Consider the following 15,548-nt stretch of genomic DNA (forward strand, 5'->3'; position numbering starts at 1 on the left):
TGGGTGAAGGATTAACACACAAAAAAAATTCCCAATAATCCTACTCTGGAGATTTAAGCCTTGTAGACAGTCCTTTCCATCTGAAATTTGATAAATGGCCCTGGCTGATGTGGCTCAGTTTGTTGGAGTATGGTTCCATACACCAAAAGGTGGCAGGTTCAATTCCCAGAGAGGGCACATTACCTGGGTTGTGGGTTGGATCCCTGATCAGGGCGAGTGCACGAGGCAGCCGATTGATGTTTTCTGACATTGATGTTTCTCTCTCTCTGTCTCTCCCTTCTTCCCTCTAAAATCAATTTTAAAAAAATAAAAAATTAATTCTGATAAATGTATCAGAATTTATCCATTTGTCCATGTAAGTCCTAATATGTATCTAATTAAATTACATAAATGGGACCATCTCATTAGAATGTTCTGTAGCTTCCTTTCTTAGCCTAACTAGCGTGTAGTAGCTTCAAGTCAGAGGACTAAGTGTACTGGAAGAGCACTTTTTCGTAGTTATAAACCTGACCACTAACCATTTTGATCCATAAAGATAGCAATTTTGAGTAAATCAACTTAATAACTTTCACCATATCTTTAACCCTTTGCACTCGCTTGCTTTTTTCTCGATTCCTTTATTCTAATGCTAACCGTGTCAAGTCACACTCGACATCCGAGTGCAAAAGGTTAAAAGATTACAGTATTATCCACAATGTTGTTATCTGTAATAGATTAGGTTCTTGAGGTGGGGGTCACTTTTATTTTTAAAGTCTTCCGGGGGCTCCAGATAAAATAATGCAAAGCCCCCTTCTGTACAACACTAGCTCTATTTTGGGGAACATGGTTTATATGAAATACATGTTTTTGACCAAAATACTTCAGAGTGGGAGTTTTAATAGGTAAGAGAAGATAAATGAATCATAAACTGAGAAACTATTTTAATTCAAATTTTCCCCCATATTCACCTAACTCCACCTGAATTTAAAAACCTATACTTGTCATTATCTTGTTCTCATTTCTCAAAGTAATTTTATTTTCATATCTCACCCATGGGTTTTAATGTTGAAAGCATCCAGAACAGGGCAGCATTCTTGGTGACAACTTCTTTTCCCACTTTACCAACCCTATCTGAAAGAATGCGATAGTTGCTGTGGAACTGTGGCTTATTTTAACTTTTGTGTCTTTCAGCCTATTCCAGAACCCAAAGGAGGTCGGCTTATTCAGGTTGAAGGCTATTGGATTTCGGTGGGAGACAAGGAACCTACAATTGATGAGACATACATTCTCACATCTTCCGTCAAGCTGAACCTGAGAGATATAGTCCGAGTGGTCTCTGCAGGGTGTGTGGAACTTTCCTCTGCTGATCTGAAGTTTTATCATCATAGACATTGATGACATTCTAGTCTTCCTTCCTTCACGTTCAAAGTGCTTTGTGGTTATTCATTGACTGAGTGAGCTGTCACTTTTCTTTTGGCACAAATCATTTTTTCTAGTTTCACCTTTAGTGAGAACAATATGGATTCAGATTATTTTGGCCATCTTTTAGGTTTGCTTTTCAGTATTTTGTTGATGAATACTCATCACCCATTATTTGTTAAGTGAGTAACAGCTAGTCCCACTTACTGTTTCTTACAAGTAGTACAATAGAGGTTGGAATTTTTCCTCAGTGTTTTTTCAGGAACCATTTTTATATATAAATTTCTCAGGGCTTAAACATTCCTTTAGTAGTATATCCTATCTAATAAAAGAGTAATATGCAAATTGACTGTCACTCCAACACACAAAATGGCTGCCCCCTTGTGGACATAAGATGGCCTCCACAAGCTGGCCAGCAGGGGAGGGCAGTTGGGAGGGACCAAGCCTGCAGGGGAGGGCAGTTAGGGGTGGCCAGGCCGGCAGAGGAGGGAAGTTGGGGGTGACTGGGCCTGCAGGGGAGGGCAGTTAGGGGTGACCAGGCCGGCAGGGGAGGGCAGTTAGGGGCAATCAGGCTGGCAGGGGAGCAGTTAGGCATCAATCAGGCTGGCAGGGGAGTGGTTAGGGGGTGATCAGGCTGGCAGGCAGAAGCAGTTAGGGGCCATCAGGAAGGCAGGCAGGCATGCAGGCAGGCAGGCGAGCGGTTGGGAGCCAGTAGTCCTGGATTGTGAGAGGGATCCCAGATTGGAGAGGGTGCAGGCTGGGCTGAGGGACACACGCGCGCTCGCGCGCGCGCGCGCACACACCCGGTGCATGAATTTCGTACACCGGACCTCTAGTAGATATTCTTTTATAATGATGTTAAATGATATAGTCATTTTTTTTAAAAACTGCTTGAATGAATTCTGGTTTTTATCTTTTTTTCTTTAATTGCTTTGTTGGCTGATCTTTTAAAGAACCTATCCAGTGCTGATTCAGGGGGAGACATCAGTTGGTAAAACCAGCCTGATCCGGTGGCTGGCTGCAGCTACTGGTAACCACTGCGTGCGTATCAACAATCACGAACACACGGATATTCAAGAGTACATCGGTTGTTACACATCTGATTCCTCAGGGAAGCTTGTGTTTAAAGAAGGTAGGGTTATAATTCTGTTTCGTGAGTGTAGGTCAGTGATGGTGAACCTATGACACGCGTAGCCATTTCTGATGACATGCGGCCGCATGCCAAGGATGAAACATTTGCGAAATAATTTTTTTCCTCAAAGTGACACACTACCCGAGTTATGCTCAGTTTTTTGGCGAAGTTTGACACACCAAGCTCAAAAGGTTGCCCATCACTGGTGTAGGTAGGTGTTCATTCTTTCAGACCCATTTCCCCAAGTATTCTTTACCCTTTCCAATTGAAGCGTGTGGACTGCTGCCATTGCTGCTGGTTTTTCTTTCTCCCTGAGCTGCTTGGTGGTGAAGGAGTGGTGGTTAGGGCTCCAGCTATCTTTGGGCCCCAATGAAATCTTGTCAGCTGTAATCAGCACTAGCACCAAGTTTTGAAGAATATAGTTGAACTCCTACTTCATTTCCTAAAGACTCAAGAGTATGGGGTGAGCACTGAACTGAAGGAAGCTGAGAGTTGATATAAAAATGTGGTGATATAAATAAAATTAAACTGCAAGGGGGGAAATAAGTTGGAAATGTGATATTTGTCAGCCTTGACTCCCCTTCTGTATGAAATAGGGCTATTTTAATGGAAAATTATGCTTCTTTGATAGTCAATATCACAAATTACTTGGGGGCGTGACTAGCTACAGAGAGTTACTTGCTTTGAAATTTAATAATAACCTAAGATTTGTTGATTTGTATATAACTTTTGACTAATTTATGTACTAATTCTCAGTGTTTATTTCCTCCAAGGTGTTCTTATTGATGCTATGAGAAAGGGCTACTGGATTATTTTAGATGAATTGAATTTGGCCCCTACTGATGTATTAGAGGCACTGAACAGACTGCTAGATGATAACCGTGAATTGCTCATAACAGAAACACAGGAAGTTGTCAAAGCACACCCTCGGTTCATGCTCTTTGCTACCCAGAATCCCCCAGGACTTTATGGAGGCAGAAAGGTGTGTAGCATTTTCCCCCTACTCTTACTTGTTTTTGCCTCGAGTTGTAAATCTTTCTTGGAATGACTGAAATTTTTTACCTCTTTTGAAGGGTTTTTCTTTTTTGTGGTGAGTAGCAGAGCCTCAATTTTGTAGGAGCTTTCTTTTCCTTTTTAAAAACAATTTTTATAAGCGTTTATTTGAGCCCAAACTGACCTTATGAGGAGCAATATCTCAAATGCTTTTTTTTCCTTAGGTGCTTTCCAGAGCCTTCAGGAATCGGTTTGTGGAATTGCACTTTGATGAATTGCCAAGTTCTGAGTTGGAAACAATCTTGCACAAGCGGTGTAGTTTGCCACCCTCTTACTGCAGCAAGTTGGTTAAAGTCATGCTGGACCTTCAGGTAGATCTCCTCTCCATCCCTGAACTTAGTTTCTAATGGAATGTGTTGATTAGACTCGGTCAAATTTGATAGGTTCCTCGGTTAGAAACAGCAGATCACCCATTTATTTTTTCTGAGTAAGGATCTTGTCTTTTTTTTTTTTTAAATCTTTATTGTTCAGATTATTACAGTTGTTCCTTTTTTCCCCCCCCATAGCTCTCCTCCACCTGGTTCCCACCCCACTCAACCCCACCCCATGCCCTCCCCCCTGCACTGTCCTCATCCATAGGTGTATGATTTTTGTCCAGTCTCTTCCCGCATCCCTCACACCTCTTTCCCCCTGAGGATTGTCAGTCCACTCCCTTTCTATGCCCCTGATTCTATTATATTCACCAGTTTATTCTGTTCATCAGATTTTTTATTCACTTGATTTTTAGATTCTCTTGTTGATAGATATGTATTTGTTGTTCATAATTTTTATCTTTACCTTTTTCTTCTCCTTCCTCTTCTTAAAGAATACCTTTCAGCATTTCATATAATACTGGTTTGGCGGTGATGAACTCCTTTAGCTTTTTCTTGTCTGTGAAGCTCTTTATCTGCCCTTCAATTCTCAATGATAGCTTTGCTGGGTAGAGTAATCTTGGTTGTAGGTTCTTGCTATTCATCACTTTGAATATTTCTTGCCACTCCCGTCTGGCCTGCATAGTTTCTGTTGAGAAATCAGCTGACAATCATATGGGTACTCCCTTGTAGGTAATTAACTGTTTTTCTCTTGCTGCTTTTAATATTCTCTCTTAAGCATACACTAATATTCTCAGTGTATGCTTAATTTCTAGTTGGTCCTTTTTCATATCCTCGAGGGTCTCACTAAATTTATTGGCGGTTTCTAGAAAATTCTTGAAAAACCTCATAACTGTGGTTTTGAACTCTATATCCAGTCATTTGCCTTCCTCCATTTCTTTCATTTGTGACCTGTTTCTTTGTCTCTGCATTTTGGCTGCTTCCCTGTGTTGATAGAGTGGCTTTGTGTGCTAGGTGTCCTATGGGGCCCACTGGCTCAGCCTCCCTAGTTACCTGAGGTGGACACTCTTGGTGCACCCCTTTGTGGACTGTGTGCACAGTCTTGTTGTATTTAAGCCTTGATTGTTGTTGGTATCACTGGGAGGAATTGACCTCCAGGCCAATTGGCTGTGAAGATCAGCTGTGTCTACGATGGCAGAACTTCTGTGCTGGAAACACCCTTATGAGGCAAGACTTGCTTCAGTGGGGCTTTGGTGCTCACTGAGTCTTCCCGCTGAGTGTGTCCCTTATGGATCTGAGGAGTTGTAATCTGGATGGTCCCACTCTGACCACTGGGTACACTGGCTCTTGGATCTCCAAGGAGGTGCTAATTTAGCCTCTGCCTGAGGCCACCCAGCAGGAGCTACGGAGAGATATGCAGATTCCTCTTCTTTGTTTGGGTTTTGGAGGTGCCAAGATGAGGCTTAGCTGTGAGGCAGTGCAAGCTTCTGTGGGGCCTTGGCCCTTCTTTTGGATGTTCTTGGTTTGTCTGACCCAGTTGCAGTTTGTTAGGTAATTTTAGATTTCAAAGGACCAGGCCATTCATATGCAGAAGCCTCTGTGCACACTTGGGTGGGACGGGGTCTCAGGGCAGAACAAACAGCGATGGCTTCCCGTTGACCCTGTCCTAAGAGGTCCCGTGTCTCATTGTCCCTCGGTAATCGCTGCAGGCACCTCTGAGAGAAAGCCGCCCGATGTCAGACAGTCCATTTTCTCCCTGTATGAGTCTGGGTCCCCAGAGTTTCACCCGGAACTGGAGTTCAGAGCAGTCGGGAGCTTGTGTCTCCCTCCCGATTGAGAAAGACAATTGCGTACTCAGTTGCCAGCCCTCTCCGCGAGCACCTCCGTATCTCTGCACGTTACTTCCGCAGCTTCTCTGAGTCTCAATGTGCTTTCCTTTTTCCTTCTAGTTGTAGCGTTTCCACTCAGCCAGCCTTCCTGTGGTTCTGGATGATGTCCGTTTTGTCTTTTAGTTGTAGTTTTGAAGTGGTTGTGTAAGGCAGCAAGTTCAGGTGTTTACCTATGCCGCCATCTTGGTTTCTCCCAAGGATCTTGTCTTAAAGATGCATTCCATTAATGTTTTTTGGCTTTGCTTTGTAAATCAACAATTTAATATGTTAAAAAAATTTTCCGATAGTTATATGTGATGATAGTTTTCTATTTGTGGATAATATTGGAACGTTTTGTTTAGGTTAGTTTTGCATAAACCAACTGCAGTTTTGTTTTTTATATGTATAATAGAGGCCCGGGGCACGAAATTTGTGCACGGGGGGTGGGTGTCTGCCCTCAGCTCGGCCTGCGCCCTCTCGCAGTCCAGGGTCCCCTTGCTCCTTACCACCTGCCTGCTTGCTGCTCCTTAGCACTGCCATGGAGGTGGGAGAGGCTCCCACCACCACCGCTGCACTCACCAGCCATGAGCCCGGCTTCTGGCTGAGTGGCGCTCCCCCTGTGGGAGCGCACTGATCACCAGGGAGCAGCTCCTTCGTTGAGCATCTGCCTCCTGGTGGTCAGTGCGCATCATAGCGACCGGTTGTTCTGGTCGTTCCGCCATAATGGTCACTTAGGCTTTTATTATATAGATTATATAGACTAGAGGCCCGGTGCAGGAAAATTCGTGCACTCGGGATGGGGGTGGTCCCTCAGCCTAGCCTGTGCCCTCTCACAGTCCGGGAGCCCTCGGGGGATGTCCAACTGATAGCTTAGGCCTGCTCCCTGTGGACATCCCTATGGGAGTGGACTGACCAACAGGGGCCAGCTCCAGCCCCCCCCCTATTGTCCCACCACCAGTTGTTGCTGCCCCCCGATGGTCGCCCCCCTCCCTCTGCCCGTTGGCACCTGCCTTGACTGGCCTGGTGCCACCCACTCGCAGGCCCCGCCCCCCTCACACTGGTCATTCCGCCAATCTGTTGATTTGCATATTAGGCTTTTGTTATATAGGATGTTCCTTTAAAAAAAAATACATAATTTATTGATTTTTTTACAGAGAGGAAGGGAGAGAGAGTTAGAAACATCAATGAGAGAGAAACATTAATCAGCTGCCTCTTGCACACCACATACTGGGGATGTTCCCGCAACCAAGGAAAATGCCCTTGACTGGAATCGAACCTGGGACCCTTGAGTCCACAGGCCGACGCTCTATTCACTGAGCCAAACCAGCCAGGGCTAGGATGTTCCTTGAATGGACATAACTGAAGAGACTCTTTTTGTGTGGCGCTCCCTTGTCAAATGCAAAGCTACAATTGTCTTTTTTTTTTTCTCTTTTCTACTTCCCCTTACCCCCAAAATATCCCATTTAATTTATGGGGTTAACAGTATTCTTGATCAGAATTATGCATTCTCAGATTACTTTTCTGAATCATTTTCACTACTATGGTCCCACATTATGGGATTAATTTTCCTGCATGTTTGCCCACATTTGTATTTGTGATTTTTTTTCTGTATGGCATATGAGATTGAATTCCATTGTTTATTTACACAAGTTTGTATTTTTCTTTAAATGATTACACCCCATTTGCAGTTTATAAAATTAATTTTAGTGGAATGAATAATTTTTATGGGAGCTTAAATTTATTAAAAATTTTATGTATGTTTTACTATATGCTTGACATTGTTCTTTTCCATTTGTTTTCATACATTAATAGTCCAAACGCAGAAGTTCTTCAGTGTTTGCTGGAAAGCAGGGCTTCATCACCCTTCGAGACCTGTTTCGATGGGCTGAAAGATACCGATTGGCTGAGCATACCAAGGAGGAGTATGACTGGCTACAGCACTTAGCCAATGATGGTATGCTTTCAATCATCTGCTCTCAGACTGTGACTGACATTCTATCAAATGTCAGCCTTTTTTTTTTTTTTTAATTAAAACAAACCTCACCCAAATTGTGATCAATATGTAGATTTTACTAGGTACTCCAGGAACTGAGCCTTCTCCCTTAAGTCCCAACTGCTTTTGTAAGTGCTATTATTTCTACAAGCCTCTATGCTAATATGTTTTGGTTTCTTAGGTATTCTCATTATTTCCTTCAGGTGGCCACATGTAGGAGTCAGGATATGGCCACAATACTGTTAGTTCTTTAGGCAGGTGGTTGGTGATGTCTTTTGGACCGTTTCTCTGCAATGTGGTGCCTGTGGAGAGGTGTGCTTTGCCTTAGAGTCAGAGAACTGACAGGTCAGATAATATCAGAGTTTTGAGAGAAGGCAGTGATGTCACTTGAGACTCAGGATTGGTCATATTGGTTTAATCCATGGGAAGAATTTATATGTTCTTTATGATAGAATAGAAAACACTTCAAAATATTCTGATTTCAAAGGTGCTAATGAGTCCTTAATGGATTGGTTAATAAGCAAGGTTAGTAAATAAAACTAGCCCATAAGAATTGTAATGTCTTTTCTTTCCTGTTAAAGAATAGAGAGAAGGAAGAACACATTTAAAAACAAAAAAGACACACACCTTTTAAATTGAAATATAACCTATAGTTAAGTTGGTGAAGCACTCACTCTGTTATATCATGTACAGCTTGATAGCATGTAAATCACTACCTAGGCCAATATTTAGAATACTAGTACCACAGAAGAGTCCTTCATGGCTCTTGTCGGTCTTTCTTCCCTTGGAGGTAACCACTGCTTTGATATTGATCACCACTGATTGATTTTTTCCTGTTCTTGAGCTTCATCTTAGTAGTATCATGAAGTATGCAGTCTCAGTCTGGCTTCTTTTCACTCTCTAATGCAAGATACAGCCATGCTGTTATATGTATCAGGACTTCATTTTTTAAAAAATTATTGTTATAACCCTTTTGCAGTATATGGAGATACCATAACATGTTTAGCCATTCTCCGGTTGATGGATATTTGGATCCACTGTTTAGCTATTATGAATAAAGATGCCTGAACATTGATGTCTATGTCTTTTGGTCTACTTAGAAGTTTGAGTCTACTTAGAAGTCATGTTGCTGGAGCACAAGGCAGGCATACGGTTCGGTGAGAGTTGCTATTGTTTTATGTTCTCAGCATCCCTTGGTATTGACACTTGACGGTTCTTCATTTTTATTTTTAAGGTTATATGCTTCTGGCAGGCCGAGTCAGGAAACAGGAGGAGGTTGGTGTGATTCAAGAAGTCCTTGAAAAACATTTCAAGAAAAAATTGTGTCCTCAATCCCTCTTTTCCAAAGAAAATGTCCTAAAATTGCTGAGTGAGTAGGCTAAAATATCCATAGGAGAATGAATTGAGTTGTACTCATATTCGAACCTAAATATTTATTCTACTTTTGATAGGTAAATTGTCTACTCAGAAATCCACATTGGAGTCCAAGTTCAGCCATATCGTGTGGACTGAGAGCATGCGGAGACTGGCCGTGCTGGTGGGAAGAGCATTGGAATTCAGTGAACCAGTGCTGTTGGTTGGAGACACTGGGTAAAGTTCTGTGACAGTACTGGTTATGAGGGTTCAGTTCAGTTCCATAGGATTACTTGAGTTATCTCTGAAGAACTCATCAGGAGCAATCTTTGTTTTTTGCTGTTGTTTCCTATTTTCTCTTTTTTTCCCCCTTCCTTCCTCCTTTTTTTTTTTTTTTAATGAAAAGGGCTAATTGGCATTTAATTAACTTTCTGTCTTCTTTAAACTTTTTATTTAATCCTCATCTGAGGATATTTGTCCTTTGATTTTTAGAGAAAATGGAAGAGAGAGGGAAAGACAGAGAGAAATATCAATGTAAGAGAAACATCAATTGGTTGCCTCCTGCACGAGCCCTGATCAGTGCTCGGTCCGGGGAGGAGCCTGCAACCAAAGTACATGCCCTTGACCAGAATGGAACCTGGAACCCTTCAATCTGCAGGCCGACGCTCTATCCACTGATCCAGACGAGCTAGGGCTCTCCCTTTCTTTTTTAAGAACCACTAAGGGATCTACTATTGTTTATTTTCCTCTACCTTTAGACCTTTGTGATGGAAAAGAATGGATCTTTTAAAAATTTTTATTGATTGATTAGTTTTAGAGGAAGGGAGAGAAACATTGATTTGTTGTTCCACTTATGGGTTCACTGGTTGATTCTTGCATGTGCCCTTACCAGGACAATTGAACCCTCAACCTTGGAGTATCAGGATGATGCTCTAACCAACTGAGCTACCCAGCCAGGGCTAATTTTTTTCTATTTAATTATTTTAAATAGTGACATTCGTTTTATAGATTTGTATAGGAGAAGAGCACATGAGCTAGTGTGTCTTGAAAGTCTGTAAGGATTGGCTTTCTTTCCCATCCATAGGTGGTGGTTGGTAGGAGTAGGAAAGGATGGAATTCATGCTGTGTGTGCCATTCTGGATAAGGAATATGGGAGGGTGCTGGTGTTTTGGGGAAGTGGGCCCCAGGCCAGGGGTACAGACATCCTGTGTTAGCCAGCAGTGTCTGCTGCTGCAATGAGGCTCTCACCCCTCTTTTGCTGACTTGGTGTTTATGGGTGTGTATTTAGAATTCATGCTCTGCGTTAATCTGGTGTGTATCTCTGACAGGTGTGGGAAAACGAGTATCTGTCAGGTGTTTGCAGCCTTGGCAAATCAAAAATTATACTCAGTCAACTGCCACTTACACATGGAGACTTCGGACTTCCTGGGCGGGCTGCGGCCGGTGAGACAGAAGCCAAAGGACAAGGTTTGTCTAATAGCAAATGGTGATGTGTACATTCATTTAAAGGATTCAGTTAGCTCTGTGCCGTAGTCAACTGTGGGATTTTGTGCCTGGTAGGGTTTTTGATTTCAGGTTTGATACGTAGCTTCATATTTTCACTGGTCTGCAAGGGCCACATGAGCATCCTGTTGTGTAGCATGTGTTCCTGGTTCTCAGACCTTTACTTTTCTGGCAGAATGACCACTTCACTGCAGCGGACACCAGCTAGCTACATGTGTGTTGTCTCGTGGACACACGCCTTTTAATTTTACCTCCTTTTCCAAATTGTAGGAAGAAATTGACACATCTCGGCTCTTTGAGTGGCATGATGGGCCTCTGGTTCTGGCCATGAAGGAGGGCAGCTTTTTCCTCTTGGATGAGATCTCACTGGCTGATGACTCTGTCCTGGAAAGACTCAACAGGTACTGTCCCTGTGTTTGATGTTTTTGCTGGTCTTGTTTTTATAGATACTAATTTTTGTGCATAGTAGTGTTCTTCGTAGGTGCATAGTAAATATTTGAAAATAATAATGAGTTATTACTTTTTTTGGCTTTAGCACTCGGGATCTCTTTTAAGGGGCCTGCTTTTTCTGTTTTACTGTCAATAATCAGAAAGATGGGACTGTGAGATGGCTGGGCTAAAACAAATGAGGCTAAGTTAAAATTCTTTTTTACAAGTTATATGGCTAGTGTCTTAAACTTTTTGAAGAACTAGAATCAGTATCCTAGATATTATGGCTGTAAGGCCTCTCAAAACCTCAGACCAATATGAGTCTTGATGTATACCTATTTTTCTCTCTTTATTGGGGTACTAGAGGCCCAGTGAGGAAATTCGTGCCCGGGTAGGGTCCCTAGGCTTGTCCTGCGATCAGGGCCGATCAGGTTCCCCGCCTCCTCGCCTCCTCCTTCCCTCACTGCCAGCGTGCTGCCACCGTGCAATTCCCCACCTCCCCACGTCCTCCTTCACTCAGTGCCCCACCACCGCCGGTTGCCCGCCATGTTCTGCACTGTCCCCTGGTAATCAACACATGTCATAGCGAGTAATCGAACTTCCGGTCTCCTGGTCGAACTCCCAAGGGGACACTTTTCATATTAGCCTTTTATATATATAGATATGGATACATAATTTGCATATCATAAAATGCACTCATTTAAAATGTATAATTCAATGAGTTTTAGTAAATCTACTGTTTGCAACCACCACAATCCAGTTTTACAACAATTCCATCATTTCAGTAGGATACCTCATGTCCATTTAAAGTTTACCTCTGATGCTACTTATTGCTACTAATCTACTTTTTGTCTCTAGATTTGTCTTTTCAGGACATTTCATGTAAATGTTCTCCTCATTTTGCATTAATATTTTGAGCTTCATCCATGTTGGTATCCTTGTTAATAGTTTGTTTCTTTTTATTCCTAATAGTGTTTCATTGTGTGAAGGTACCATATTTTTTATCCATTCACCACTTGATGGTATTGGGAGTGTTTCTACTTTTATGAATAATGCTGCCATGAACATGTGCATGCAAGACTCCTATTTTTAAAACAAATGCTGCAATGGCATAAGTAGAAAAGGGAGTTTTTTTTCTTTTAATCAGAACTATTGTTCCACCACATAGTTATTGGGATAATGAGGCATTTTAAAATGTGTTGTAGGAAACCATTAACTAAAATGAAAGCTCAGCAGAGGAGATAACTTTTTTTTTCCTTTTTTTAAGTTAGTTTTAAAATTATATTTTTATTGGCTTTAGAGAGGAAGGGAGGGGGAGAAAGAGATAGAAACATCAGTGATGAGAGAGAATCATTTATTGGCTGCTTCCTGCACATCTCACACTGGGGATCAAGCCTGCAACCCGGACATGTACCCTGACCAGTAATTGAACCTTGATCTCCTGGTTCACAGGTCAGTGCTCAACCACTGAACCAGGCTGGCCAGGCTCTTTTGTTCTTTTTCAAGAGCATTGAAAACCACAAAATAGGAAGACTACATAATAAGCCTTTTTAAATCTTATATTCTTCATATTTTTCTGTCTTTTAGTGTCCTCGAAGTAGAAAAGTCTCTGGTATTAGCAGAAAAAGGCAGCCTAGAGGACAAAGAAAATGAAGTAGAGTTGTTGACTGCTGGGAAAAAATTCCGTATCTTAGCAACCATGAACCCTGGGGGCGACTTTGGAAAAAAAGAGGTATAACCATGTTCCTGAAGTATACTTTTTTTTTTTTAACTTTTTGACCATATCTTGTTAGCACCCTCAAATGCAGTATGTAAAAATACATGTGGAATTTTTATGTTGGGTATAAACTGGGTAAAAGGTAAAAATCAAGAAAGATATTTTAGGATTATTATAAGGTTGAAAAATAATTCCGACAGATAAACATTTTCTTATTTGGCATCTCACTTTGCGTATGTGCCTGAAATGTCATTGTTCCAGTCATTTGCACAGTTCTTTACATATGTTACTGTAATAAATTCTCGCAAGACTCTGAGAAAGTTATTCTACTTTTGTGGATGAGAAAAGCTGAAACTGAAATTTAATCTCCAGCTCTGCTTCTACAGTCTACTTCCTTAAACACAAGTGTGCTTTATGAGTGATTTTAAAGTCCCAAAAAAGAAATGCCAGCCAAGAATGTCTTTTGGTTTTGCAGGTGGAACATGTATATCTGTTCTCTAAAACGGTTGCCAACCTTTTGGACCTGGTCCGTGGTCCACCGGTTGGCGACCGTTGCTCTAAAGGGTTCTGTGAGTCACCTCAGAATGTTAGAACGAAAAGGCTGCAGATGGTTTCTTCTCTTTGGAGGAGGGTGTTAGGATCCAGCCAGGATCTAAACATCTCAAGTCCTGGGATTTTAGGCTCAAAAAGCCTCTTAGTGGAGGAGTCTGCATTTTGTGTGGGATCCTGGTCTGTTAGGAAAAGGGTGGTGCAGTGGCAGGCCAGGGGTTGAAAGGAATTCATATTCTTGGTTACTTGGTGGGTACCTGTAATGAAAATATGATATTTTGGGCCTAATTTTCCTCAGTACCACAAGAAGGAAGATTATATCATGGGGCCTCAAGAAATGTTCTGAAGAGAAGAAATAAAATACACCAGAGTTTCAAAAAAAACTGGTTCCTTGGCAAGTGGAAATAGCACAGAGGATATGATTTCAAAGTTGTGTATGCTAACTTGCTAGTCAGGTTAGCTTAAGTATTACTTAGTCAAAGATTGCCAACTTTTATTTTGCATGCCTAGCAAAGCGATAGGATTCTGAAGACCTGAGGCATTCCTTATCTAGGCTGATGATGAGGAACACTCTTATGTTCCCTGGGTCTTTATTTTTTGATTGATTTTTAGATGGAGGAGGGGAGGTAAAAAGAGAGAACATTGATTTGTTGTTCCACTTATTTATGCATTCATTGGTTGCTTCTTGTATGTGCCCTGATTGGAGATCGAACCCACAACCTTGGTGTACTGGGACGACACCAAGTTTGTTAATAGTTTGTTTCTTTTTATTCCTAATAGTGTTTCATTGTGTGAAGGTACCATATTTTTTATCCATTCACCACTTGATGGTATTGGGAGTGTTTCTACTTTTATGAATAATGCTGCCATGAACATGTGCATGCAAGACTCCTATTTTTAAAACAAATGCTGCAATGGCATAAGTAGAAAAGGGAGTTTTTTTTCTTTTAATCAGAACTAATTTGCCAGCACCAGTCTAACCAACTGAGCTACCCGGGCAACTCTGGGTCTTCATTGAGTGCTCCTGGTCCTGCTGTGGTAGACTAGACAGTGGATGGAGTTTATTGTCAAGTAAAAGGAAAGCGATGATAAACAGAGAACTACATGCATATGCCATTGCAAACTTTTGTGAATGGAGGTTAACTGACCTAGGGAGAGGGTAAGAAGGGTAAGAGGAATCCAGACTGAAGGTGGAGGCCCTAAGACTGGAGGGACTAAACAATTGTTTTTGTTACTCAGCAGGTAAAATATATACCTCATAATTGTACTCTCTTTGAGCCACATAGAAGTTATCTCTTTGTACTTCAGACAGTTCTCCCTATGGGAAGATAGCATTATTTTCTCTAAAGCATTGGTTATGTACTGCAGGTAAAATAAAGGAAGGGTCGTTGCTTGGGGGAAGGTGTTCAGGATAGGGAGTTGTCCAGTTGGGCTCAAGTCCTATTTGTACCACTTATACTCTACATGATTTTGAAGCTCTGTACCATGTCTGTCAAGAAAGTGATGGGATGAAAAGTGTGGTGGAGATTAATGAGATGACATGGAAGGAGCCAGGATAAAATAAGTCTGCAGTAAATTGTAACTAGTAGTAGAGGTAATAAAAGAAGCATCTGGTACTTGCCAGACTAACAGCTAATATTTTTTGAAAGGATTTGTTTTCTAGCTTTTCTCATAGGTATTACATTCACATTGCAGTTTGTGTTCCTTACAGCTGTCTCCTGCCTTAAGAAACCGGTTTACAGAAATATGGTGCCCTCAGAGCACAAACCGTGAAGATTTAAAACAGATAATCAGCAGTAATCTTCGTCCAGGATTGTCTCTGGGCAGAACAGATCATAAAGGTGAGAGTTTTTAGGTGGTGGTGGTAATGGGATGGAGGGGCTGTGTGTTGAAAGTGAGAGGTGTGGTAATAGAACATTAGCAGTATGTATATATGGTGTATTATAAGGAGAAGGGGAGTTAGAGAAATAGGAACAAAATAGACCTAAGGAAATGATACTAACCTATTACCATCTATTAGAGTGTCCCTTCTTCCCATCGCCTCCTTCACCAGGGTTGTTAAATTCGAGCTTTCTTAGTGCTTCACCTGTTATGTAAAGATGAGGAAAATTTTACTTAAATTTCAGTCATTTTCACCTTTAGAAAATGTTCATAGAATTTTATTTTTGTTGTTGTTATTAATCCTCAACCAAGGATATTTTTTTTCATTGATTTTTAGAGAGACTGGAAGGGAAGGGGAATA

The 15,548-nt window shown here is 41.5% G+C and overlaps 1 protein-coding gene across 3 annotated transcripts in view; it reads left to right on the forward strand.

The window, feature by feature from the left end:
- MDN1 (midasin AAA ATPase 1) overlaps nt 1-15,548 on the forward strand; it is a 151,513-nt gene that overhangs the window by 49,483 nt on the left and 86,482 nt on the right. For all 3 annotated transcript variants that reach the window (XM_079780520.1, XM_079780521.1, XM_079780522.1), the window contains exons 23-33: nt 1,171-1,322; nt 2,352-2,530; nt 3,304-3,512; nt 3,748-3,894; nt 7,575-7,716; nt 8,990-9,124; nt 9,207-9,345; nt 10,437-10,575; nt 10,882-11,012; nt 12,628-12,772; nt 15,018-15,147. In XM_079780520.1, coding sequence (XP_079636646.1) covers nt 1,171-1,322; nt 2,352-2,530; nt 3,304-3,512; nt 3,748-3,894; nt 7,575-7,716; nt 8,990-9,124; nt 9,207-9,345; nt 10,437-10,575; nt 10,882-11,012; nt 12,628-12,772; nt 15,018-15,147 — 1,648 coding nt within the window. The remainder of the gene's footprint in view (nt 1-1,170; nt 1,323-2,351; nt 2,531-3,303; nt 3,513-3,747; nt 3,895-7,574; nt 7,717-8,989; nt 9,125-9,206; nt 9,346-10,436; nt 10,576-10,881; nt 11,013-12,627; nt 12,773-15,017; nt 15,148-15,548) is intronic.

This window comes from Cnephaeus nilssonii, assembly GCF_951640355.1.
Source record: "Cnephaeus nilssonii genome assembly, chromosome: 9".
NCBI classification, from domain to species: domain Eukaryota; kingdom Metazoa; phylum Chordata; class Mammalia; order Chiroptera; family Vespertilionidae; genus Cnephaeus; species Cnephaeus nilssonii.